General features: G+C 31.8%; 2 protein-coding genes across 3 annotated transcripts in view; one reads left to right on the top strand and one right to left on the bottom strand.

Moving 5' to 3' along the window:
* Positions 1 to 602: 602 nt before the first annotated feature.
* LOC111000405 (synapsin) overlaps positions 603 to 27,270 on the top strand; it is a gene marked incomplete at its 5' end in the record, with an annotated part of 79,465 nt that continues 52,797 nt past the window's right edge. The window contains 8 exons of the mRNA XM_045630390.1: positions 603 to 612; positions 1,197 to 1,323; positions 3,217 to 3,329; positions 4,918 to 5,145; positions 6,929 to 7,089; positions 8,016 to 8,101; positions 8,525 to 8,651; positions 10,251 to 10,355. Of these exons, the coding sequence (XP_045486346.1) occupies positions 603 to 612; positions 1,197 to 1,323; positions 3,217 to 3,329; positions 4,918 to 5,145; positions 6,929 to 7,089; positions 8,016 to 8,101; positions 8,525 to 8,651; positions 10,251 to 10,355 (957 nt within the window). The remainder of the gene's footprint in view (positions 613 to 1,196; positions 1,324 to 3,216; positions 3,330 to 4,917; positions 5,146 to 6,928; positions 7,090 to 8,015; positions 8,102 to 8,524; positions 8,652 to 10,250; positions 10,356 to 27,270) is intronic.
* LOC110998501 (tissue inhibitor of metalloproteinase) overlaps positions 10,765 to 27,270 on the bottom strand; it is a 49,217-nt gene continuing 32,711 nt past the window's right edge. Inside the window, exons 1-7 of one of the 2 annotated variants that reach the window (XM_045630391.1) lie at positions 23,911 to 23,930; positions 19,841 to 19,967; positions 19,544 to 19,626; positions 19,220 to 19,328; positions 18,563 to 18,684; positions 17,469 to 17,587; positions 10,765 to 11,554 (exon numbers count right to left, since the gene is read on the bottom strand). In XM_045630391.1, coding sequence (XP_045486347.1) covers positions 11,491 to 11,554; positions 17,469 to 17,587; positions 18,563 to 18,684; positions 19,220 to 19,328; positions 19,544 to 19,626; positions 19,841 to 19,952 — 609 coding nt within the window. In that variant the 5' untranslated portion in view covers positions 19,953 to 19,967; positions 23,911 to 23,930 and the 3' untranslated portion in view covers positions 10,765 to 11,490. Of the gene's footprint in view, positions 11,555 to 17,468; positions 17,588 to 18,562; positions 18,685 to 19,219; positions 19,329 to 19,543; positions 19,627 to 19,840; positions 19,968 to 23,910; positions 23,931 to 27,270 lie in introns of those variants that run through there. The other variant, XM_022267181.2, reaches the window with a different exon arrangement.

Below are 27,270 nucleotides of genomic sequence, written 5' to 3'. Positions count from 1 at the left end.
TTTCTTTTCTTTGCATTTGTCTCTTCCCTACGATTACGAAATAAACGGGGAGCGAGAAATTTAAAATTACACCCATTTATTACAGTCGAAGAATATTTTAAATACGATCTGTTACGGTACTTTGTACCTCAGTTTAAAAACTATTAGTGAATACTATTTATTACTAAACAGTTGAAAGATTTTAAGTATAGGCCTTAAGTGTAATGTACGATTTTTAAAATCTCCCTTTAAACTATTCTATATTCTTATATAGTGCGTTTAACAAATACCAAAAGGCATTCAAGATGTATCTTAGACTGAACATAGTAGACTAAAGTTAGGACAGCTAATGGCAATGTCTATCTCGCTCGTATACATATTAAGCTTCTCATGTAAATAAAATACATTTTTTGTAATGAGAAATAAAGTTTTTTAAAAATTATTCTACTAAATTAGCCTCTAAAATGGTTCAAATTTACGTTGAGGCCACGTTTTACGTTGAGGCGTATAGGTTAAATGAAGTTTACTGTAATAATATTATCCGCAGGAAACCGTTGGAACGTACGTGTTACTTGACAGCGTATTCCGCTCGACGCACAGCTTGCAAGACAACTTGCGAGTGAATTTTCCGAGGTATGGATTAATTGTATTGTGTATGTTTTAATAGGTTATACGTATTATATTCTTTATTTTTTTTTAAGTGGTTTTCGATATCGTATTTAGGGCTTAAATATACGATACTCTGTACTGTAGTAGACTTAAGGCTGTGTTTTCTTTGTTTTTTTGAAAAAAAAATATTATTATTTTTTTCTTTTGTTTAATGTTTGTCTTGTTAAATAATTGTAATGTTTAATATTTGTAGGATCTCTTCGTGTATCTCATTTGCCTTTTGCTTGTCACTTTAAAAATATAATTTTTGGTTATTTTACCAATATAACAGTGTGTCGATCGGCAAGCTCTTATCAATAAAAAAAAATTACTATTTTTTTGTTTTGTTTAATGTTAGTTTTGTAAATAATTATTTTGTTTAATATTTGTGTCTCTTCGTGCCTTGGGATTGTCACATTTAAAATATAATTTTTGGTTAATTTACCGATATAACAGTTTGTCGAGCGGCAAGCTGTTATCAATAAAAAAAATGTTTCGTATTTGTCTATTGCTAGAGCTTTTTTATGTGCTGTATTATTCGTGCAATAATTGTAACAATATATTTGTAGCTGCGGTCAAGATAGATCGTTCGGGGTGCCCTGGTATTTGTGGCCCGCAGGCCGCGACCACATCAACCCTGTCGTTCTCAAGCTTCCGGAATTCCTTCACCACCAATGTCAATTACTTGAAACGAAGGTAAGCTTGTGACATTATTGTCTACTATTTATTTATTTATTTTATTTTATTTACACTTCGTTTCTAGAAAGAAATACAATATATATAAATTACAAGGGATGCAACGGGCGGCGTTAGCGCTAACAAGCGATCTCTTCCAGGCAACCACTACTTTTAAGGCAATTACTACTTGTGGTATAGCTATTAAAGGCCAATAAGAAATTTATAATCTCGGTTCATAGATATTAAATTGTCTATAGATTGTTCCTAATTGTTTTATGGTTTACATTCTTTTAAAAGTTTTGAATGATGTATTGATAATTTTTTTTATCCTTTTTAAAAGTTTAATAATTTCAAGTTCTTAAAATGCTTTGTGTTACTATTAGTTTTATTTTAAATAAAATAAATGTGTATTTTCAATTCAAACGATATTTTTTGATATTCGTGTAGGCTGTGTGTTATTTGAAAGGATTTAAAAGTGCCCTTAATTATGTGAACTTATTAAACACCTACTCATACGAATCGTTAATTTTTTTAAACTTGCATTAATGTATAACGTTATCTCATTCATCTGTCATTACATTGACATAGGGGACAGTTAGTTGTAAGTTAAATATCGCTACACTGCTCAAAATCGCACTTCCCGATCCGAAAATAAGCAAAAGCTGGTTTAAAAAAGTTGTAACTACCAGAACAAAGTTTTTAATTAATTAATTTTTATTTAATTAAATTAACTAATATATGATATATTAGTTACAGCTTTTCGCTATAAGCTTGAGCATACTATTCCCTTGTATCTGATTACATACGACTTATTATTAATCACAGATTAACGTAAACAAACTACTTGAAAACTGAACCAGTCTTATTCAAACATTTTCATCGTACCTTTTTATCGTAAACCCAGCTTGACAGGCTGAGTAAGGCTCTGTTTCACAATGTATGGATAAAGTACCAAATAGCTATGCAACACATAAATTATTTGGAAGATAAAAGTTCCGAATAAGAAACTTTTTCTGTTTTACTGTTTCGTAACGAATAGCGCTATCTGACAGTTATGAAACGCAACAATCACTAGTATATCCTACCAATAAATAGCTTATTTGGAACTTATCCGGACATTTTGAAATATACCCTTAATGTACTAAGACTAATCCGTTGAGTAAAGTAAGATTCGTATGGTATCAGATACATCCCTCTCCATCCCACGCTGGTCACACCGTGTAGCACTCATAGCCCTAATATGTCAAACAAAGCCTACCATCGTCATTGCATGGCAATGTGCTTCCTTCATCGATGTTGTAAATCTGTTTGGCTTTGAAATTTATCCTCATATGGAGAAGTGCGAATTCGAAATTTAAAATGAGCTTATCATATAGGATCAATAATAGATTTCAAGCTATCAAAGCAATATTTCATAAGCATTATCGCTAGAATATATATAAATATAAGAATTATTTTTCGTACACATAGGAGGATTTCAATTCGAAATAAATCATATCATAATTTATTTATGGCTACTATGTACATATTAAAAAGAAAAATCTCAATTTACATTCACTACTAGTTTTCAGATCCAGGGCTAGTTTTCGTAGATCGGGCGATCTTAATTATACTGCTCTTTTCAATCCAAATTTTGGTTAACAATGTCTATCTATCCCCAACTCTGCGATTGGCTTAAGACGCACTACAACCATTGCTGCATTCGATATCGAGATTAACATAATACGATGCAGAGTTCAGATAACGTATTGCATTGCTTTGTCTTAAATCTTGTTTGATATCTTTGGTAGGGTGTCTAGGGAATTAAGAGTAGGGTTCTAGGCATCAATGAGTGGCTACATAGTGTGTGTCGGTTTCCTTCCCGTCTGCCGTGTGCGGTGATGCGAGTAGTTCAGCGGACGCGTTGCGCAGATTCAGCTCCGGTGACCTTCAGTCGGAGTGCGATGAAGGGGAGGTGGACCCTTACACCGGTCGCCCGGCCACCACCAGCCAGCCCAAACCGCAGCAGAGGCCAGCCTCCCAGGGTAAGATTATGTACAACATTTTATAGTATTTAAATACCTTTGATTTTTTTAATGAATGAACCTCAAGTACTACAAAAACCCTATCCTCTCTCGTACGTTTACAAAAACCGTATCCTTAATCGTTATGATTAAATAAGTTAGTAAACAAAATATATTTAGCGATATAATTCAAAAACCACAAGTTTTTTAATTTGTGTATTGTCATCAATATTTTCTGGAAGATTGTTGAAGTTGATAAAAAAGTAATGCGAAAGTAAAGTTAAAAATATATTACGACGATTCTACTAAAAAAAAAGATTTTTATTTTCATTATGTGACTTTAAAAACGACTATTAAAACACAGTACATGCGTTGATAAAAACATGAAATTATGTTATTTTTCCGCGTCCTCTTAGTAAAGTGTTATTCGAACTTTTACGAAAGTTACCAAATAAATGGGGGTTTGGGAATTTTTTGGAAGTTTATAAGTTCTTTCAGCCATCCCTAGTGTAAATGAAGTGAATTTTGTATTAATAAAGTTGTACGAAATAAAAAGTTTCTTTAGCAGGGTTAGTTCTATCATGTTTTTGTGTTAAAATAACAGGTCAAGTATTTGCACTTCGCAGCGCTAAAGAGGTTGCTTCTTAGGTTTTTCTCATGAAAGTACTTGGAAAGGATATATAATTAAATATATGTTTTCAAACTTCGTGAAAGATAACAACATGTTTTTGTCTAAGATATAATTTTAACGCTTTACTGAAATCGAGTTTAATGTGGTTGTAGTTTAAATTGATTGAACTAAGACTTTTCTTTTGCAAACTAGCGAGCCGTGGAATTGACTCGGAGATACGATCTCCAATTCTATTAGGAAAGAGTTCTTTCGCAAAAGCTAGCCATGGGCTATGATTCGTTGGGAGACCCGTGGTCTAAATAGCTCCACTATCTAAAAAAAATATAAAAAATTTTTTTTTACGATCTTTTCAACAATAATCGCTATATTTCCGGCAATTTACATAAATGACTCTTCAGAGATACACAGAGATACAGGGAAAACTGATTTATAAGTCTACATCTTAGTTCCAAATAAAAACTTTTATAGTATTTATATCTTGTTTCACACTCAGATCAATATTTATGTCTTTAATTGAATATTAAAAGTATGAGTTTTTTTTTGTTTATTAAACCATTTCATTCAGGAATTGTTACATACGATTCCTTTTCACTTATTCTGTGAAATGACGCATTAAAAAAATGTGTGTGATAATAACGTTTGGTCTGGGCTTCAGAATTTTATATGGCACATAGGAGATTAGTTTTCTGTGCTTGAAACATGCCTTTCACTAATGGGTTTAAGCCATGGCGGTTTCCTCTCAATATTATCATTCTCCTTACCACTGTTAAATTTAAATTAAAGGGAAAAGTACACTGTCCGGGGCTCGAATCCAAGATGTGAGTCACACGCCATCTTTAAACATTAAAAAAACATTGCTTAATTTATTTTTAATTTGTAAACTATATATGTATAGTATATGTTTGTTGCGATGATCTCTCATTTACTTTTCAGGTTTCTTGTAACTAAATAAATATCTTACGTGTTATTTGATGACAGCAACTGGTGGTAGCCTCGGGAGCGGTTCAGCACCGCCGGCGGCAGCAGCGGCTGCTCCGGCAACAGCTGCTGCGGCCACTGCTGGTTCTGGAGATCTGTCATTGAATCTCCGAGGAGGGTCTAGAGGAACTTCAGCTCCTTCGTCGCCAGCGAAATCGAGGGAATCTCTCCTACAGCGTGTACAATCTCTAACTGGTGCAGCGAGGGACCAAGGCGCCAATTTATTGGGTAAGCATTGTAAAGTAGGTAAAAATTGCTGATTTCTACAATTTATTTTAATAATAATTAATAATAATAATTATCTTTATTTCTTCTCTCACATATATATATATGTGATGTAATGATTCAGTAAGATAAAATGTGGTAGGCGCTTAGTGCAGAATATAATTTGTTGGAAGGGTTTTTTTCTAATATTTTTTGAGTGTATATTATTCCGCATTCCTTTAAATGTTGTCATTAAATATATATCCTGTAAATAATTACGATTTCATGATACGTTCCAAGTTTACACTACGGCCATTAATCATATTAACATTTGATTGTTTAGTTTTTTAAGATTATTTTTTTTACTAGTGTTTTTTTTTTGTTTTGTCAAATAGTTGTTTTGTTTTGTTTAATGTTGGATCTCTTAGTGTATGTCATGTTAGCCTATAAGTGTTTGTCACATTTAAATTTGTATTTAGTGATTTTCTTTTTCTAGCGATGTAACAGTGTGCCAAGCGTTGGCAAGCTTTTTTATCAATAAAAAAAAATTAACATTTGACATGTTAACAACGTTTAATAATTCACTTTTAAAATTATTTTGCATTCTTATAAATGTCAAGTTGTAAGAGACAAATGTCAATTTCATAATGAAGGCAATCCTAAGTAGGTTACGTCTGAGGGTAAATGGATTTGGTAGCATTATGAACATCTCATTTTAAGCATCATTACAGGGCTAAGAGAAATGAGATTTTTGGCAGAATAAACAAGTATAAAGAGGATTTCCATGTCCTTTGATTAGCATAAATCTAAATCTGCCTGTCCTTTGCCTGGTTGGAATAAAAGGGACCGCATACTTAATGTGGGTTTAATTTAAGCTTTGTTAATAAATGTTTACTTTGTATAAGTTTTTTACTATTTTTCATTGTTATTTTGTGCTGTTATTTGTATGAAGTTTCGTAACCCTAACTGTTTCATTAAGTTTCTGTATATACTATTATAATTATATCGTAAGTTCCTGACAGATCTTCGTTTAATCATCATCGCTGTTACGCAAAAATATGTTTTATTTTATGCCAGATCAAACAGTTCATAAATATAATTTAAGTTAATGCAAAAAATTATTTTCGCTATTGCGATGTTCAATTGATTGGTGGTTCTTGTGATACATCGAAACTTTAAGTATATTATTTGCAGGAGGAATATTAAATTATTGCGTAACTAATACACTATTAGAGACATAACTTTTTGTATATATTTCATCTCTCGGGTTAATATTAACAAAACCTAATCGTAAAAATTAAATCACTTAATTGTACGGATGATGCACCAGTCTGGATAGCGATGCGGCTTTTTTAAGTTCTCATGTTTTATTCCCACATGTGTATTGTTTCCATAAGTTTCTGATACTCCTCCTTGTAATATGTGTGATAATTGATAGAAAAAATAAATTAAAAAATGTGAGCTGTCACGGGACGCCTGGCAGATGTGAAACATCGACATTATTTTGTAAAAGTAATATGCAGAAAATAATAGATTGTATAATAGGAACTAAATATGTCATAATGATAAAACAAAATATTACGATTTTTTTTCCAGATAACGATGACTTTTTGTTGAATAAACATTATTTTTAATGTGAAATTTACTACTGCATTTAGACTGTATATGTATCATATAGCGTGGCGATGCGTCGCCACGGCATGCGTCGCCACGCCAGAAATCGGTTTTACGTGCGGCTATAGATGTTTCACATCAAAAATATTGCATAATTTTTCCTGGATTTTCTAGAATGTTACGTAATATTTAGGGAGTGTGACATCTGTGGCGTCCGTCGGTCGCGGGTACAATCGGGACCGATGCGTCACTTTGCTGGTTGTGGACGATCAGAACACGGACTGGTCAAAATATTTCCGCAATCGCCGACTCCCGGGAGAATGGGACATTCGTGTGGAACAAGCTGAGTTTAGAGTAAGTATTACGCAGTACTTAGCGTTTGGGATGTTTTATGAAATACGTCGAGTAAGCGGTTATTAAGCGGAACAAGACTAATATTGGTTTGAAGATGATGATATATTTATATAGGAATTACATTATTTTCCGAGATCTAAATTTTTCGTCTAAATACTATTAATGATTTAAATATGGTTGCGCAAGTAGTCGCTGTAAACGCAGTGACATCAATGACTAAATGGATTATTTCAATCTTACTAAAATTACGTAAATATTTCAAGTCTATAGTTACGTAATAAAATACGTCATTGCTAAAGTACCTACCACGACAGTGACATAAAGAATGCAGCAGAATTTCAGTGTAACAGATCTTGCTCCTTGTAGGACATAAAATGTTTTTTTTTTAATACCTTTGTCACAACTCACGTAAAATATTTATTCAATAATTATTTGTACAGTAAATCTTAACCTTCGTTGCATTACTTTAACTAAATATAAAATTTAAATTAACTTGACGTACTTCGAAATTCTTCATAATATTTCATTGAAAATATTCCGTCCGGTTCGTAACAACTCATGAAAATTAACTTAATGTCAGCGTCGCCAAGTTGGAAATTATAAGTTTAATCAAATTTCATGATTTGACTACTATTTTGGAAGGAAAAGATACTTATTGTTGCCTTTAAAGATGGTTAGTTTAGGTTTTAATAAATTCTAAAAGAAAGACTTCTTTTTTCTGATAACATTATTATTATTTTTTAAAAGTTTATTATTATTATTATTTAATTAATAATAATAATGTTATGTCCGAAAAAAGGCTATTATATAAAAGAAGGTCGCTGATTTATATATACAGGAAACTAATTGTAATGGAAGACGAGGCACATTTGACATATCAGCATTCTTTTTTTCTTATTTTCTTAATCAATTTATTGCTTGTCCAGGAACTGACTGTGACGGCGAACTCAGATGGCGCCAATGTGTCTATGGCGGTGTATCGTGGTGGCACCAAAGTTACTCGGTGTTTCAAGTATGTTTTTTTTCGATATTTTCAACATAGACAATTCATTCGATATTCATCTTAAATGAAGTCTGTGATTAACGTAATACCCTTAAAGCTATTGAACAAATTTTTGTACGGACTCTTACTTCCTGAGGAATCAAGTTTTTAATTGACATATTAATTGACTGAAATATTTAAATATTTAATAGGTCGTAAAAATCTCCCCAAAGTGCTCTCTCACGTTGCCTCAATTATTAATAAAACGAATTGTATATTCTGGTAGCTCAAACTAAAACTTATACTGACGTTTAATACGCATAAGATACGACTCAGAATAGGTTCCATTCTTGGCAAAAAAAAATTTAGTGCTGCCTATATGTGCCTGCTTAGTTCCCTACGAATATGACGTGACTATAGTATAACACTAAAATGCAAATAAAATTTAAATAGGCCAGATTTCGTGTTGGTGAGACAAAACGTGCGTGACGCAGGCTCAGATCATCGTGCTTTACTGCTGGGCCTTAAGTTTGGAGGTGTTCCGTCTGTGAACAGCCTAAACTCCATTTACCACTTCCAGGTGAGATTAGAATATATTAAGAATAAGATTTTTCGATAGAGCAGGTATAACAAGCCAAACCACACACAATTTTATCGTGGCTAAGTCGAACATAATTATCTAAAACGACGTTATAAAAAGACTCGTTTATTTAAGAAAATAAGTATTTTCATTGCATCAAGCGTATTTGAACACACACACACACATACACACCTATCCTACACGCATACTCGCTCTAATATTATTGTTTAGTTTGTAAATCTGTTATTAGGCGTTTTGATTGTATAAAGCAATGCTTATACAAGAATCTTCAAACACCATTAAACTCAGTAAATTTCTCCGTAAAATTGTTAAACTGATTTCGATGCGTAATCGCGAATTCACTCCACTGTCTGAGATGTGAATTCGACCATCGATTATAAATTTTTATATTTACTATACATGAGCATTGCTTGAAGTCATCTCTAAACATATTCCACTCTCCGACCAAGCCAAACTGAACATATCTATAAAAAGATTTCCGAACAAGAACACAGATTACTGATGTAATTACTTTCTCCTTTTAAAGAAAATGGAGCCCATTTCCATAAGACGTGGCCAGGTACGACGTCAGGTGGAAACAGCCTGGTCAAATGGCCGGGCTTGTGATGTTGTCACAAGATCGAGAATCCGGCATTTGTATTTGCGTTAATTGCAATGACGGTGGGGAAAGATGGCTGGAGATAGAAAAAATATAATGCCTTGCCGTTTAGCGACATAAAAATAAATATATTTTTTAGATAAAGCTCATTAAAAACTTTGCGAATGACAAAAAAAGTAAGAGTTACCTAAACGTCATTACAAAAGAAAGTAATGTGAACGTGAACATTATTAATAATGACAGAAATTGTTGTCAGCAACGGACTAGGATAATGTTCATTTCGTAGTCAACATTTAATATACGATGAAATAAATCACTTCCGTTCCTCGGGGATGCCTTAAATGTCACTGCTACTGCGGCAAACTTATAGTTATGCAAATAACGTAGAGCAAAATTGTTATTTAAATCGCAATTTAATATTACTGTTATGATGGAATTTATGCAGCGGAAGCATTCACGTAAATGCAAGCTATTTTGAGAGATTTTATTATTTTTACAAGTGTTTTATACCCCTGGTATTGGTATCTCTTTATCTGTTTTCTTAATGATTTTGATTCATATGCAATGATGGTTTCCTTACGACTGGTAATTTATATGAAAAAAATATTAGATTTAATTTATTACTTCATGGCCTAGTTTCCTCGGTGGGAAAAACTAATTTGTTGTGGCAAGTAGGTACTTCCATGCCAAAAAATACGTTCCATAATAATAATTATTACATATAAATTTATATAAACCTAATAAACAAAAACTTCTCTCCTTATTCCTGCCTTTTATACTACTACAAATTTAAGAGGAATCTACCTCAATTAAACAGGAATATATTACAAAAAAAAAACAATCAGAATAGAATGACGTAATTTTATTCATCAAAGTAAATGTTCTAATAATAATTATAACGGAAATATTTCTGGTGTGACCTTCAAAGCAATGAACGAGTTTGCCAGTTTTATCAGCACTTTAGATTTAATTGGTTTCAGGATCGGCCCTGGGTGTTCGGACATCTTCTTCAATTACAGCGACGTTTGGGGCGTGAGAACTTCCCACTTATTGAACAAACTTACTACCACAACCACACCGACATGGTAAGTCCTATTATAAGTTTCGATCGATGTCAATTTGGCCTCAAAACAACTTTAAGGTCTAACGATAAAGCCAGATTATAAGAAGTAACAATTTCTACATTTCGACAGGGAACACAATTTCTAAAATAATGTTTTTGACTTTGTATGTGTACTTGTCGTGAATAAATTTTTATATGTATTGTTTAAAATTGATATTAAATACACATTATATATTTATGCTCATCTACTCCATTTTATAGTGGCTATTAATAATATTAAAAGTAAATTGTTTATCAATCGGGCAACCTTTGACACTAATACTATAGTCTTCGTCAGTATTACCTGCCGTTACGTTAATTATCTACTAGCAAATTACCAAAGGGTCATTCAGGTTAAATAATCCGACAGGCGTTAAAAAATAGGCACTTCACTTAACTCTTTATTCTTAAACCTATTTGTTAATTTACAATACTTTCACTTAATCATAGTTAACTTAAAATAAATAATACATAATGTCTGTTAAAGACAAAACAACTAGACGGCTGTAACAATTGGTACATTCGATAAAAAATCACCAGTCATAGCCCGTGCTGCCTACGCCAATATACAAGCAAAAATAATTTAGAACATTTGAGACAAAACTGAAGTTAAAGCTTCTACATTAGTAACTCAACGGTAACGGATCTGGAGCTTAAGAAAAATGGTCACCTGCGACCCAGGATATGTATGGTTGATACTGAGTGACGCGAATGGAGGAAAATATACCTGGTACAAGCATGAAGCGTTATTTCCTATCTAAAGAAACAAGAGTTTGAATCGTTTGCTGCCTTAGCGTCGTTCTCGTAATATTATTATGGGCACGTAAGTCTAGCGCTGGTAGATACGTGGAGGGGATTACTGCGCATGTGTACTGTGGTGCGGGGGTCGGAATGCGACTGGAGAGCCAATCGACGCTCTTCATTCCGCTAGCCCCCCTCAGGTATCTAATTTTTTACTTCTGCCTAATAACGGTCAGCGCTAGAGTTTCGTGCCGCTACTAATATCAACATAATATTTTTATATATATTCTTTCATTATAATTTGTATTGCTACCAAGCCATAGGGTACAAAATGACCATTCCTCTTTTTAATTATGATTGTAATTCGTTTTCGTGAATCAAGTCATAGTGCTGTTATTGTTGTAATATTGCTTCTGTAGACACCTGGTCAGGGCTGGGGCTCTGAAATAAAATGTTTTTATTAATATATTTAATGTTTAATACCTTAAATTACTTATTCTAAGTGAAATGGAATTAAATAGCATAGAATAGAATAATAATAAAATTGAAATAGCAAAGTACAGTGGCTTCTCGAATAATAGAAGAAATTTAAGTCCTATAGTTAGGTAATATAAAAATTTATAGTCAAAAATGATTAACTATGAAATTTATATTTATTTTTAAAATTTGATTTAATTTTTATTAATATTATTAGGTTAAGACATTTGTTTGTTTACGCGGCGGAATTTAAAAATATATTCAGTAATAAAAATTTAACATCGCATGTGTATATAGGCTCGCGATAATACATGATTTATTAATACAATTAGTATTTACGTTAGACGGTTGTACGGTAAAATGACTGTATGAGGTAATTCTTACAGTATAAAGAAGAGTTGAATAATACACAGTTATATTTAATTAAAATAAAATAGCAGATTTTAGACCTTTATTAATAAGAACGAGTTCTGCGCATCAAATGACACTGACCAGCCAGCTACATTGACATAGATAATAATCAATCAGTGTTACCATATCATAAAAAACCAAACATGTCGTGTCAGTACTATGTCTAAGTTTTGCGTATAATTAATTATTTAAGGTCACAGAACTCCGAAAATGATGATTTAATCAGTCCGCATTACTCATTGTCAACACTAAAGCAAAAACTGCGTAGGAACATCTTATTTGGCTTAAGTACTATAGACGGATTTTATAGATTGACAGTAGTGTTTTTTTACTGGTGATAAATATATTAGTGGGCGTGGTCGTTAATCTATATAGAGCTTAATTTAATCTCTATTGAGAATTTATGTAGGATAAATAAATAAATAAATAAATAAAAAGCCTTTTTATTTCCTACAAATATACGCTTACTTATCTAATTAAAATTAATACCATCTACTTTATATATCATATTTACTACTAGATTATATTTACTATTACATTATTTTTTTGTATTATTAGCTAGCTTGGTTAGATTTTAGTATACTTAAATAATATAATTTGTAGGAACCCCATTATTGGGTGAAGGCCTCCTCCAAAGATGCCCATTTGTCTCTGTCTTACTTTGTTTTTGTTTGGCTATTTTTAATGTTGATCTAATTAATCGGTGGTCTGACGGATAGTTTAAATTCAGGGCTTCAAAGTTATTGAATAGTTTTGGTTGGTTGGATAGTATATAGTCGATCTCATTTTTGTGTTGTCCATTTGGGGATCGCCACGTCCATCTCCGGCTACGGTTTTTCTTGAAGCATGTATTGATGATAGTTAAATTGTGTTCAAGTGCGTAGTCGACAAGTCTCTGTCCTCTATCGTTTCTTTCACCGTCCCCATGTTGATGCAGTATTAAGTATTCACCTTCTTTAGGAGCCCCTACATTCGCATTAAAGTCGCCCATTAGTATAATGTTCTTATGTGTTATTTCCATAGCTTTGTCAATAGTTTTATAAAATTCCTCTATTTCTTCTTCTTTTGCGGATTCTGTGGGTGCATATACCTGTATAATGGATATCTTAAATTCGTGAAGTATTAAATTTAGCATTGCCACTCGTTCTGTTAGGCCGATGAAGCTTTCGATGTTGTTTTTAAGAGACTTCTTAATAATGAAGCCCACTCCAAATTTACCTGGTGTACTACCAATGTAGCAGAATATTAAGTTGTCATATTCCTCTATTTTATTACCAAGTCGTCTGATCTCTGAGATACCGATTACGTCAGAATTGATTTTTTTTTTTTGTTGCTTCATTTAACTCCAAACAGCGTTCATGTGAAGATAGGGTCCTGACGTTGTAAGCTGCGATTTTTAATTTGGTTGTGTTTTTGTATTGTCTGATCACCGTCTGTGTGGCTTTTTTTGGAGGGTTTTGGTCGTACTCTCCCGCGGTGACCGGCCGTATTGGGAGATTTGAGGTTGGGAGAGATTGCTATTCAGTGTTGTGTTGTGATGTATTCGTTTGGCGTTGAGTTGTTTCTGCTTGAGTGAGGATTAGTTTGGGCTTTTGTATAAAATAGTTCTTCATGCTTCCTTTGTTTTTCTTAGGTTGTTGCTTTTTAGTTTGTTGAACATCTTGGCTGCCGGGGTGAATATGGGTATGTAGGATGAAAGTTACTTAAGTTTTTAATGCAAGCGTTTTTAATCTCAAAGCAATTGCTTTGTAATGAATATATATGTCGCAGCCAACTAGTTTTTTAGACTTTCAATTAACAGCCTAGCCTTTTAACTGAACGGCCTGAAAGATGTCCAGTCAGACTTCGATCGATGGCGTTTCATTACTTGCCTAGCCTGTTGACTGTTAATTTTATGAATACATAATAATTTTATGAATTATATAAACATAATTTAAAGTATATTTTTTTGACGTTTATAAGTGTACATTAAGTTACCTAAATGAATAAATGACTTTGACTTTGAATTAAAATTTAATAGTATTGTCTTTTATTTACATAACTTTTACACATTTAAAGAAAAACACTTTTTTAACGGATTATAGATATGTATTATTATATTTAAACTTATAATTATTTGTACATAATTTTAAATTTAAACCGACGTTTCGCGTGCTTTACAGCGTGCGTGGTCACGGTGACTGAAGACAAAGGTGTTAAATGTCAAAAAGTATTACAGCTGCAGAAAATGTTGTGTTATCTGTATTTATTTCCCCGGAGTTGGTATCGACTAAAAGATGTAGGGTTTTTGCAGAAATTGCTCACGGTGTCCTCCATTTTCGCGGGTTGTTTATTTTGAGATTTTAATTTGGATATTATTGGATCCCAGGTGTTTGATAATTTTAGGCCGTCCTCTCTATTGAAATTGGCGTGTTTTGAGAAATTGAGATTGGTACGCGAAGCCATTGAAATCAAAAAACACGCCAATTTCAATAGAGAGGACGGCCTAAAATTATCAAACACCTGGGATCCAATAATATCCAAATTAAAATCTCAAAATAAACAACCCGCGAAAATGGAGGACACCGTGAGCAATTTCTGCAAAAACCCTACATCTTTTAGTCGATACCAACTCCGGGGAAATAAATACAGATAACACAACATTTTCTGCAGCTGTAATACTTTTTGACATTTAACACCTTTGTCTTCAGTCACCGTGACCACGCACGCTGTAAAGCACGCGAAACGTCGGTTTAAATTTAAAATTATGTACAAATAATTATAAGTTTAAATATAATAATACATATCTATAATCCGTTAAAAAAGTGTTTTTCTTTAAAATTTAATTCCACTTTCTGCCACTCTCAAATTCGAAACGAAACTCTTTAAACTATCAATATGGCGTCAGCAAACCACAACTTTGATGGTATTTTCCAAAGTTTTATGAATAAAAACAATTACAATGGAAGAATATAGCGACAATAATAATGTGAGATTAATTTTAAAAGAAATATTTCTTATGTCATATGTATATTTTTTATTTCTTCCAAATAATGACTCTATCCTATAGTACGAATGGCCTAAGCATTAGCCACGTTCATGAAATATTGCAACAAATGCTACGGCTGAATATCTTAAGGCCGCTAGTTGAACAGTGTCGTTTAGTTAAAAAGCTAAACTGTTAATTAAATTTAATAAAACTAGTTGGCTGGGACATATATATAAGTGGTTAAGGGAGTGAATCTTAAGAATGATTTCGTGTTTTACTCTCACTTCCAAAACAAATAGTGATTGTGATCCTGACTTCAAAGTTGAGTTCTTATGTGTATGTATACATACATTGTGATCCCAATAGGAACAAACAGTACTGCTGATGCAATTTGAGTTCAATCTATAACCTTTCCCGCGTCACGTGCTATTATTATTATTGACCAACATGTGTAGAAACGTGGTTTCAAATGTATTAAAATGATAATTGTATAAAAGAAATTTGAGTTGTTTATATATATTTGCTAAATTGCATAACGTATGAGCACGTAACGTTTAATAAGCATTTTTGTAAGTGCAAAGTCCAATTCACCGTTTTCCGGACTTACAAAGACATGCTTACATTAGCACTCTAATATTGTATAATAATGTATTATATATATCATTATTATTATTCCAATATATCGAAACAATAATTTATTTACCCACACACAAATATAGTCTTTAAAATATTCTTAACCTACATGGTAATAATAAGTGAATTGAATAGAAAACTAACAAATTTAAAGTCCCCGTGGCAGTGTTTAATGCGGGCATTTTCTTGCTGTATTTCGATACTTATTCGTTGAGCGAGGCCTATATCATCTTTATCATATTATATTCATCTTCTAGTGGGAATATTTTTATTATATCGGTTTACCAGTTCCAGAGATAGCTTCAAACATACCAATTTTATAACCAACTAGCTGACCTGGCAAACGTCGTCTTGCCAAACTACTACCTTTAACTCAGCGCCATCTGTTAGAATTGTATCAAATAATAAACAAATGTTAATGTTATCGTAATTTTAGTAAGGATGCCTATTTTTTTTGAAAATGAAATATAGCCTATGTCACTCAGGAATGATGTAGCTTTCCAACAGTGAAAAAATTTTTCAAATCTGCCAAGTAGTTTCGGAGCCTATTCAATTCATACAAACAAACAAAAAATCAAACCTTTCCTCTTTATAATATTAGTATAGATTAAAGCGGCGTGTTTGCATTTTCTAATCTGTTTCAAAATATTTAAATTTAAATTCGTTGTGTAACAATTCCGAATGAAAGAAGTTTTAAAAAAATATCTTAACAAGAGTGATACGAGTCCATTAACAACGAATCATTTCTGCTTTCCAAAGTATAGGGCGAGCTTTATCGTCGATTCTTTCGCATATTAAACCCAGATGATTCTTTACGTAATATACTTAGAAGTCTAGACTTTAAATGAATGTTTGGAGCCTCCGAAGTTCATAATTTGTAACCAACCTAATTCGTTTAGGAAACTATTACCTTAATGAATTATACTTCTCATGAATACGTCCATTAGTGATTATCGCGTTCAGACAGAAGTGGGAAGGGAACTTTATAATGATAAAAGTTATTAGGTGTATATTTTGCTGAGTGTGAGACGATTTCTTTAATCTTACTGGTATGAGATTATTAATTTTGCATATTGATATACATAATTTTAAAACTGACTAAATGCCTCTAAATAATTATAAACTATAATCACATTTTAGTGAAGCAAGTTTACAGTCGCGACATTATTTATGCTGCGTAATTATTCTTATTTTGTTAATAACTTCTATTTATATTGGAATTTTAGTTGTTTAACACTATCGTATTGGTTTTCTATTTGTAACTTTTTAATCAGGGCATAATACGTTCAGGTAACAGTATCCTAAAATACATACATCCTCTTCGTTAATTATGTTTAATAAAAATTATATTTCATACAAATATTTTACTTCGGTGCCGTCATTTATTTGTATCATACTGCTGTTTGAAACAGATCGCTTTTCATGATCTTTACACAACATCAAAGGCTATTGCCCGATAGATCAATAGTTATTAATTGAGATCATGTAAATTGATCCTTTACATATTAAATAGGATAAGTCTGAATATATGAAATTCACGTGTCACGTTATTTGTACGCGATGGACTCCTAAACTACCGAACCGATATCAATAAAATTTGCACACCGTGTGCAGTTTGATCTAACTTAAAATATAGGATAGATTATTTCTCAATTTATACCTGCAATATTATTGCAAATATTTGTTTATTATTTGATACAATTCTAACGGATAGCGCTGTGTTAAAAGTACCAACGTGTCACATAAGCTATCTACCTAATCACATAAGTTCTCCTACCTTGAATAGTTTACTACTATATAATATAACATAAACCTTAGCCACAACTACGCTTGGCCGAGTCTGCTAGTTATTTAATAAAATCTTACCTAGTCCACCTGCACCGCCTGTCCCTATCATGTAAGCAGATGCCATGTCGTTCGTAGCACTCGTCGTAGCCTGCCACACATGTGTTTGGAGACTTTGTACTGCGTCGGTTTATGTGCACCTGGAATTAAATGATACCGATTACAAAATTGACTTAGGTAGATTATTATACAGAATGACACAAGGGATTAACATACATACATAAATTATGGACTATTTTATTTAATCTCATAACTTGCGCCTTGTGGGTTTTTAGGAGTTAACGTTTAGATTTTTTTGTATTAAAATATTGATATATTTAACTGGAAGCGTTTGAGATCTGGGTCTATCAACGTATTTGTTTGGTTTAAATATATTTCAGCATTTGTTTCATGATCCGTTGTTAATATAGGTGCCTGACACCGGTCGTAGGCTTTTGTCACGATGTTCTCTTTCTCCTTTTGAGCGAATGTTAAATGCGCATATAGAAAGTCCATTCGTGCACAGCTGGAGATCGAACCTACGACCTCAGGGGACCATGCCAACATTGCTTATACAAGTACAAGCCAAAACGAAATAAAAAAGCCTTAGTCTCAATTAGGGTTATTATTTTGCTCAGATTACGAACGTAATAAGAGGTATTAGGAGAGATTATCCGTCTTGTTCCTCGAAATATGCAAGACTTGGATATTTTAATGCTTGTTTATGTACTTATAAATGTCTGCACAAAGACGTTTTGCTCCAAATCTGGATGAAGGCAAATATTTATAAAGATTATGCATTATTTTCCTCTCCTATATACATGCATTGTATTATTTATTATAATTCAGTACATAATGTGGACTAAGCAGTTTTTATTTTTGAAAAGTAGCCTTGTTTAAAAAAAAATGTTTAAATTAGATGATCGTTATTTTTTTTGTTACGTTTTACCTAAATAAACAGTGTTCAAATATAATACCATAAAAAAGCCTAATTGCAATCTTCATCTAAAATACTCACCTGTACTTTTCATTACAGATTTAGGAAATATTGACACGAATGTCTAAAACTAATTTAGTTTTTTTATAAATTCCTAAATTTCTTTTTGCAACAAATAATAACAATCATTAGAAATTACCTTGCACGTGCATCCCTGTCTATACAAAACACGGAAGCCTTTCCTCTGTCGAGGCGTCACCTCCCGCCATTTGCTGATGTAGCTACACAGCTGGACGTGTGCTTGCAGGTGCATCACGCGACCTGCATTAAACAACATCATCGTACCAACGCCTGAATACAAATTCAAAGAGTATAAAAAAACAATTGTGGCCTGTATGTAAATTGTCAATTTCAAATTTAGAATACACCATGTTTAAGTTTCTATTGGCGGTTTGAGAAAGAAGTTACAATCGTACAATTACTACTGCGTCTTACAAGTTATTATTACAATATTAATATTGGAATTACGTAGGTTAATAATTTATTTATCTCATGAATTTAAGCTGCTTTAAACTATGTAAAAGATGACACCTAGTAGACTAAAATGAGGACGACTGGTGACGTATCTGCTTCTTCGATCGTATTACAATATTAAGTTTCTCATGTATTTAAAATAAGATTTTGTAATTAAAAATAAAGTGCTTTAAACATTATATTCGCCGAATTTAAAGAATTCTGTGAAATACTCTTCTAAATTTATTATTTCGAATTACTGTGAGATCTTAATTATGAGTATATAAATTGACCCCAGACCACACTCTTTCTCATAAATAAAATAATATCAATTGTGGTTTACCCGTAATGACATAGGTCTCTCGAGGCTGTAGGCTAACACCACATAATGAATCCTGTGAAGGCGTCAAAATTCGGCCTGATTTTAAGGCTAAAGTTGCCTTTGGAGTTGCCTGAAAACAAAATTTTGTTATTATATACTAAACAGCCATGTTGTCTTGGATACAAATCTCGGATGGAAGTGTATAAGAAAAAGTAATAAATTTCCTTAATTTAGTAAATTAGTTTGCTTTGAGTGATTTTGATACTATGAATTTAGAGATTAGATGTCGTTCACATCTAATCGGGGTCGAGAAAAAGAATAAAGATTTTAAATAGATATACATACCTTAAAAACGCTTCGGATTTTCACTTTATAAGCGTCGTAGAAATCTTTGCCTCTAAACAGTCTTTGAACTCGTCCAACAATTACTGAAATAATACGCACTTATTAAAATTAATATAATTGTTATAATTATTACGATATATACAGTAGTATCTGTTATTACATCTGAATTTATTTACGTAGGAGATGGAAATTAAGAATCTATTAGAAACTAATTACTCGAGGTATTGTATGTTTTCTATTTTTTTTTTATTAGTGTTAACTGGCGTAAGAAAAACTTATTAAGTATATACAGCATACCAAAGTCACTGTTACAAAAGTGTGTCTGTGGATGTTCAAGTGAGCACGAACAAGCGTCGCTGGTGCGCCAGCTCGCTGCCACCAGTGCTATCGTCAGCAGTCTAGTCAGCATACTCTCTCCGATTATCTGGAATTAAAAAAAACAATAATCTGTGTCACTAGCCAGCATTTTGAAGCGATATTTTTTCTAAATATTCTGTGGTTTAAGTTTCGCTTTTCTATAAACAAATTTACGGCTGTAGCAACCAACTATTGATTTATATAAATGATCCGCATATGACGTATATATATCGTGCGTATTATTTATTATAGTTCAGATATTATAGGAATTGTCATAGTAATTATTTAACGATCACGAAAAAACCTTGGACCTATTTATAGAACTATGCCTCGTAAATTATGTCAAGAGTCAAGATTAGTTTATATTAAAAGAAAACGTCTTCGAGGGCGCAATCAAGATATTGTATATATATTGTGAATCCATTTAAAATTGACCTAAATACGGCAAATAAAAATGATTTATATTCGTTCTTTATCACCAGATTTTGCGTAAGACGTAATAAAATTTAAACCTTATTTTTTATGGTAACACCTTGCGTGATTTTTACAATATGGCTTTATGGAAGGGATAAACTTTTTATTAGACGAATACTGCGGCTCAATAAAATTTAAAAATATCAACTATCGCTTTTTACACATGAACGGAATCGAATTCATACGTTTAACTCAAAATGATTAGATCATTATTATTAGGGTTAATAAGGTCGATACTTTTTTTTCTGCAGGAGTAAGTCTTAATTGCGTACACAGAAAGATAATTATAAATTATAATATCAGGATATTGATATTTTAAACCTCAAAAGGAAAGATGTCAAGAAGTACTTGAAGAAGTGGGAAGCCTCTAATTTTGTTTAAGTAGTGGTTATAAATTCTAAGTATTATTTGTTGTTTCAAATGTTATATTTCAGTTTTCTTTAGTGTTATTTTTTAATGTATGTAATGTATGTTTTCTGATCATGTATATATATACATGTTTATCTATGTATATGTATATTATATATCTGATTTGGCTTTCTGTGTTGTCTTATATCAGCTATAAGTATGAAGATTACTTATAATTAAATAAATAAGATGTCGGGTCTTGAACCAACTAAGGGATGAGAAAAATACTAGAGTAACACTGTGTATTACTCTAGACCACCACCTACCTCTCCTAAAGCGTTCCCACGGTGGGGTGATAAAAGCCTTTTTTGTTAGAATTTAAATTAATTATTCAATATAAATTGCTTTCTAGAGCGAAACAACTATTAAATCGGTCTTATAACTTTTTATAGGACGATCTCACTTAAGCCTAAAAAAAGGCTTCAGTTTCGGCGAGTACTTAGCATAGTAGAGTATTAGCTTAGAGGGAAACTATAATTTCGCCCGTGTTTTAATTTAAAATTTATAATTTGGTATACGTATGTAACGTATAAAAATATTTTTTTAATGTTAATATTGTATTTTATTTCGCTTTCCTCTGTGATGCTACATAGTTATATTCAATCAAATTTGCACTTTTAGCGCCAATGTTCGATTTCCGGATAAAATTAAAATTAAATACATGTTATGTCCATGTTTGAACGGCATTTCACTTTTCAATGTCTAGCAAAACGTGCTGAACTTTATATTATTGTAACGTAAATCTTATTTTGCGATCTTTTATCGTTACAATCCATTGTCATTGTTGAATGGCAGTTTAAATCTGTTTTGACTGAACAACGAGGAGTTAAAAATAACTTCGATTTATTTATTTTTTATTTATAAAGATAACTATATACATAGGTAATGTTACTGCTGAATACATCGAAGTTTTATTTTTATTAAGTTAATTTCAACTTAAGAGACGTAAATAAAATATTAAAAAACTACGCAATATAGAAATGTAGTTTTTAATCTGCCAAAAAAACCAATTATTCTTATTTTTAACCTATTATTTTATTTACTTCCCACCATATTACACAAGACTTCATTACCGATATTGCTAACTTTCACGAATATTATTATTATCATTTCCTACTAAGTGTTAATATATTCTTTTTTTGCGACTGAGGCGCAAACTAGCTGATGTTGTCTCTGGCAGAATGACCAGAATGACCAGTGGAACATACTGCTCCTCAGCATAATGCTAATCCAGGGCCAATTACAGCCACAGCACACATGCATTACCTACATGCATGAGACGAACCGAATGGGAAAAGGAAAAAAAATATAAACCTTTCATTTTATCTTTTATTTAATTTTTAATCTTTGATTATTGTTATTTTGTGTGTTTATATGTGTGTGTTTTGTTTGTTATAAATAATATGTCTATAAATATATTGATAAATTAATACATCGTCGAAATTCGAATACGTGTTATCTATATGATAATGAACAAATGTTACTTTCAAATGAAGCACATGATTAGTATTTAATCGGACATCTGTATGCATCCTTTATGCCCAAAATACATCAATGGGATTTTGAATTACAATTGGCTTTGAATCGATTACAATACAATCGATTACAAACCCCTAATCACTAGCGCTTGGCAAAATAACTCAAACAACACCAATTTGTTTTTATAATGATGCCAATTTGAATTTCGTTCGGCATAATTTATTAGCATTTGTGCAGGTTCATTGTTAACTACGTGAATAAATATAAAGGGATGTATATACTTGAGATTTTATTTTACGCGATATATCTTGTATAATAAAACATAATATTGTTTTCAGTAGAAGTTCATATGACATGAATTATAATAACAGTGAGTCTACACCTAAAAAAAGCTTTTTGTTTTAAAGTCCTGATATGCGCACCATGTATACAATTATATATACTATTTTGTTGATGTGAAATGTCAAAACTAGATAGATATATAAACTAAATCTTATTCAATAAATAGAGTAATATGAACACCCAAAACAATATTAATTTACAATGTAATTAATACAGCCTCTGTTTTAATGGAAATTAATTAACACACCGGTTCAAAATTATATTATCTAATAAATACAAAATACATACGAAATAGTTTACCTAATTTACAAAATATGTGTACCTAAGAGATGAGACTCGCGACCTACTTTAGGTATACAGTGTATGTACACACAACGGCCTTGTTCTCGGTTGTTTTAAAGTGACGTGTGCAGGTATTGTTTTGCCCTTAAGTTACGAGAGTTAATCAACTTAACAAAAGTGAAACGATTTTTCCGATTTGTATGCAAAATATTGCTTAATGAGCCTTAAGACTTTGACAGCTTTTCACTTAACTTTTGCAGTCAAACTAGCTTAAAATGAGATAAAAAATCTACAGTATAGAAAAAGGGCTTTAAAAAGCAAAGCTATATAGTACAGAACTTTTAAAAAATTAGAAGTATTTTATTGGCTTCTATCAGTGCCCTTACACATAAAGAATAAATTGTATTTATGTATTCTTTTTCACTGTGTTAAAAACAGTGAATATTTATATACAGTAATAGACTCGATTTTTTGGAAAACCAATGAAGTAGGCTGGAGTTATAACCGTTATTAAAAATTAATAATATCTAGGAATTATAAACGAAGACTTAAGAGTATTGATAATACAATATGTACTATGCAGTGTTACGTGTGTACTTTCTCATAGTGTTGGTAATGGCCTGTCATTTTCAAACAATGTTAGAGCACAATAAAGGAAGCATTAGGCCCGGAATGTGTGGGAGTAGTTACCAGCGAAATGCATACACTATTAACAGATGTTGACGCAATTCAACTTTGGATAATAGATGTTAGCTTTTCTTATCTTCACCTTTATAAGGTCCACGTGAATTTAATTTCTTCCCTCTACAGTACATTAAAGAAATTGTGTTAAAGATTGCATTAATCTATTAATTAATGCAGATAATATTCAGTAATATATCTAGCTAGTTCTAGCAGTATTATTGACTAAAATATACCATAATTTATACGTTTCTAATGACGTTTTTTAGAGTTACTAGATACATAGTTTAATTTGTATTATGAATGTTTATTTAAAGGCCTATTTAAATACATAAGAAACTTACCTATGCTTTCAATTTAAAAGTATATTTTTAACACTGAATAAACATCCTTTTGCTACGACGTCGGATCAGAAAATAGTTTTAAAAGGTCGTGCATACTGTATGCATTTTATGATTAACGTCATCGCGTCAGCGCAACAATGCCTCATTTGTCAGGGATCATCGAGGATCATGAGATTATTAGGCTTTGTTCATAATATATTCAAGCGTGTAGCGTTTTCAAAATCGTGTGTTTTCGTTAGTCAATTGTTTCTTAAGCTTAATTTCCAAGCCAATTGAATTGGAGATGTTATTTTTTCGAATCGAGCAATGTAATTGGTCTAGTAAATTGTACTTGCGTGTCTCAAGCCTGAGGTAGTTCAAAGCACGGCTGTACCCAAATTTAGTTTTCTTCCTATGTACACAATTAATAATTAGGTATATTAGAAATACTATAATTATTTTTTTTATATGAAATTTATACAGAAAAATATGTTATTAATAATCCTACGGTGAAAAACATCGTAAGAAAACCAAGACATAGATCTAAAAAATCGATGGTCTATGTCGGCTGATCACCTACTTGCCAATAAGAAACATTTTCACGAAACAGATCCTACGACAATACCTAGAGGTTCTGGAAGCATAAGACGTAGAAGAAGAAGACGCTCGGTAGAAGAGCCACAGGCTCAGGACGATGACTGTCTTTTCTAAATTGATCTTTCCTTTTCTTAAGAACACTACCGAATAAGATCGTAGTGTATGTGGATAATTAGACTCGTTCTTAATTTATATACTATTTCTATGCTTAGAAATGTCACCTCAATCAGCTTTTATTACTTGTACAATAAAATTACATTCGAATTTATGCATTGCCTATTTTTGCCTTTATCTACAATAAATAATAGAACAAGTTCTATCCAACAAAGCTATGCTTAAACAAAAAATACGCGCCAATTTGATAACTTTTTCCTTCGAGTAGTTTAAAGTCAGATCAAAGAGATGGTAATGTTTCCTACGTACCTTCGCTTATATTTAAAAAATATAATATTAACTAGCGGATCCGACAGACGTTGTCCTGTCTACACGTCTTTAATTTCAAAATTTCAATTTTTAATAAGCCATTTTGATGAAAATTATTATTCAAATGTTATGACAATATCTAACGATCCAGCACATGGTCACACACGATATAACACAATGATAACAAAACTTTTTTTAAATTTCGGGACAGACTAAAATTAAAATTCGAATATTATATTTTAAAATTTGACACTGCGATGGTACCGCCGTCTGTCGGATCCAATGTAAAACAACAAAAAATCAACAACAACTAATAAATTGAAAATTAATTAAAAAAACATTGTCCAGCGGACAAAATTGTGAATCTAAACCATTCCCAGATCCCCTTGAACACACACAAAAAATTTCGTCTAAATCGGTCCAGTCGTTTAGGAGGAGTTCAGTCACATACACACGCACACAAGAAATATATATATTAAGATTTATTTTACTAAGAATTAGTAAACATAATTTATCATCTAAAATGAGCCCTATAAGAAATTTACCTGTGGTTTCAATTTAAAATTAAATTTCCGTTTGCTACGGCGTTGGATCAGAAAATAGTTTTAAAAACTCGTGGATACTATGCAAACAGTAGTGAAATATAATACAGTTTATTACATGAAAACGAAATTAGAATTATTTCGTATCTATCAATAGATTATTATTTAACAGCTAAGATTCTATTTTCAAATATATCATCTAAGATTAACAAGTGCTAACGATCACGCTGCCTGTCAATAAAACGACGTGTATTATTAATCTGGTCGTGACATATCAATTAAATTGCTAAGCATCAATCAATACAGCGAGATTATGATAACATCTTATAATTATATGTAACTGTTAATGCGAAACAACAATATAACTATGTAGTTATTCTGAGGTCTCAAATACTATGGAACCGAAAATATAAATTACTACTGCACTTTTTTTGACTTGAAGTAATTCATAAAAAAAGAGTGGCGGAGAGTTTATTGCCAGTTCTTCTCTTCCGTTATACGCCTTGATTTGAGAACTGGCAGTAAATGTAAAATTAGAAGCATTTAATGTATATATCTTTTTTGACGTTCATAAGTGTACATTATGTTACCTATATGAATAAATGATTTTGGACTTTGACTTTGATATTAAGCCCTAAGAAAGCAAGTGGTGCTTGTAGTCCCCGCGCCTTAGATGGTCACAAACAGTAATGTGCCCATCATCGAGAGAAAGACCTTTCGGTAATGCGCCTGCGCCGCTATTCCTTTTCTTTCTATTAATTTCAATTGTTGCCAATTGCGAGTTTTTTTTTCAGTAATCAACTGAATTTTAGAATGGCACAGTACAAAAATTATTGAAATAGCGACTCCAATCGCAGAATACTGATGATGCCCTGGTCATACTGGGCATGGGAGGGCTATGGGAGCTATCAAAATTATGGATACTGCAAATACAGTAGTGGAATATAACACAGTTCATTATTGTCTCATTCGAGATTAGCCACATCGTTCTTAGTAAATCGAATAAGACAGTTTTGTTCACATTCAAAATTAAATTTAATGAGCTTAATAAAACTTTGAGAGTTGAAACCCAAGATGGATTTACTCTTTTTGTAAATAGTATGAATCCAAGTCAGTTTATAGTCAACTAACTCGTAATAGTGAAGAAATAAAAGGCTTATTATTGTTATTAAAATAATTATATAATAAAATTTAGCACAACTCATTTAATATATAAAAACTACAAACATCCTTGAAAAATCCAATTATTCTGGTAAGCAATTTTAATTGTATGCAAATATCACATTTGACATTGATTTCTTATTTTGAATAAAGTTTAAAAAAAGTAAAAGCCTTCAGTTGTCATAAATATGTTTTCGCTGACAGGTGTGGCGCCGCTTGCGCAAGTCATTATTATTAATCCATAAGGATTAAACATATAAATATAAAATATAAACGGATAAAAGGATTAATTTTGAAGTTGAAGTAATGAAAGTGAGATTGCGTAAATTTAAAGTACTGTTTTTAGTTATTGATAAAAAAGCTTGCCAACGCTTGGCACACTGTTACATCGCTAAAAATAGAAAATCACTTAATACAATTGTAAATGTGACAAACACTTATAGGCAAACATGACATTATTTGACAAAGCAAAAAAACACTAGTAAAAAAATAAACCTAAGAAACTAAACAAAAATTAAACAAAAATCGATGTGTGAGGTGAGCAACTATGTATATCCAGACCAAGCTCGTTTATTAAAATGCTTAATCCGGATATCGGTGAGCTTTGACCAAAACGCGTTCTACGAAATGGTGGGACAAAACTTTTAATGTGCAATAA

This window comes from Pieris rapae, chromosome 12 (genome assembly GCF_905147795.1).
Source record: "Pieris rapae chromosome 12, ilPieRapa1.1, whole genome shotgun sequence".
In the NCBI taxonomy this organism is placed as follows: Eukaryota; Metazoa; Arthropoda; class Insecta; order Lepidoptera; family Pieridae; genus Pieris; species Pieris rapae.
The sequence above is the reverse complement of the archived record's forward strand: the minus strand, read 5'-3'. Positions and strand labels throughout refer to the sequence as shown.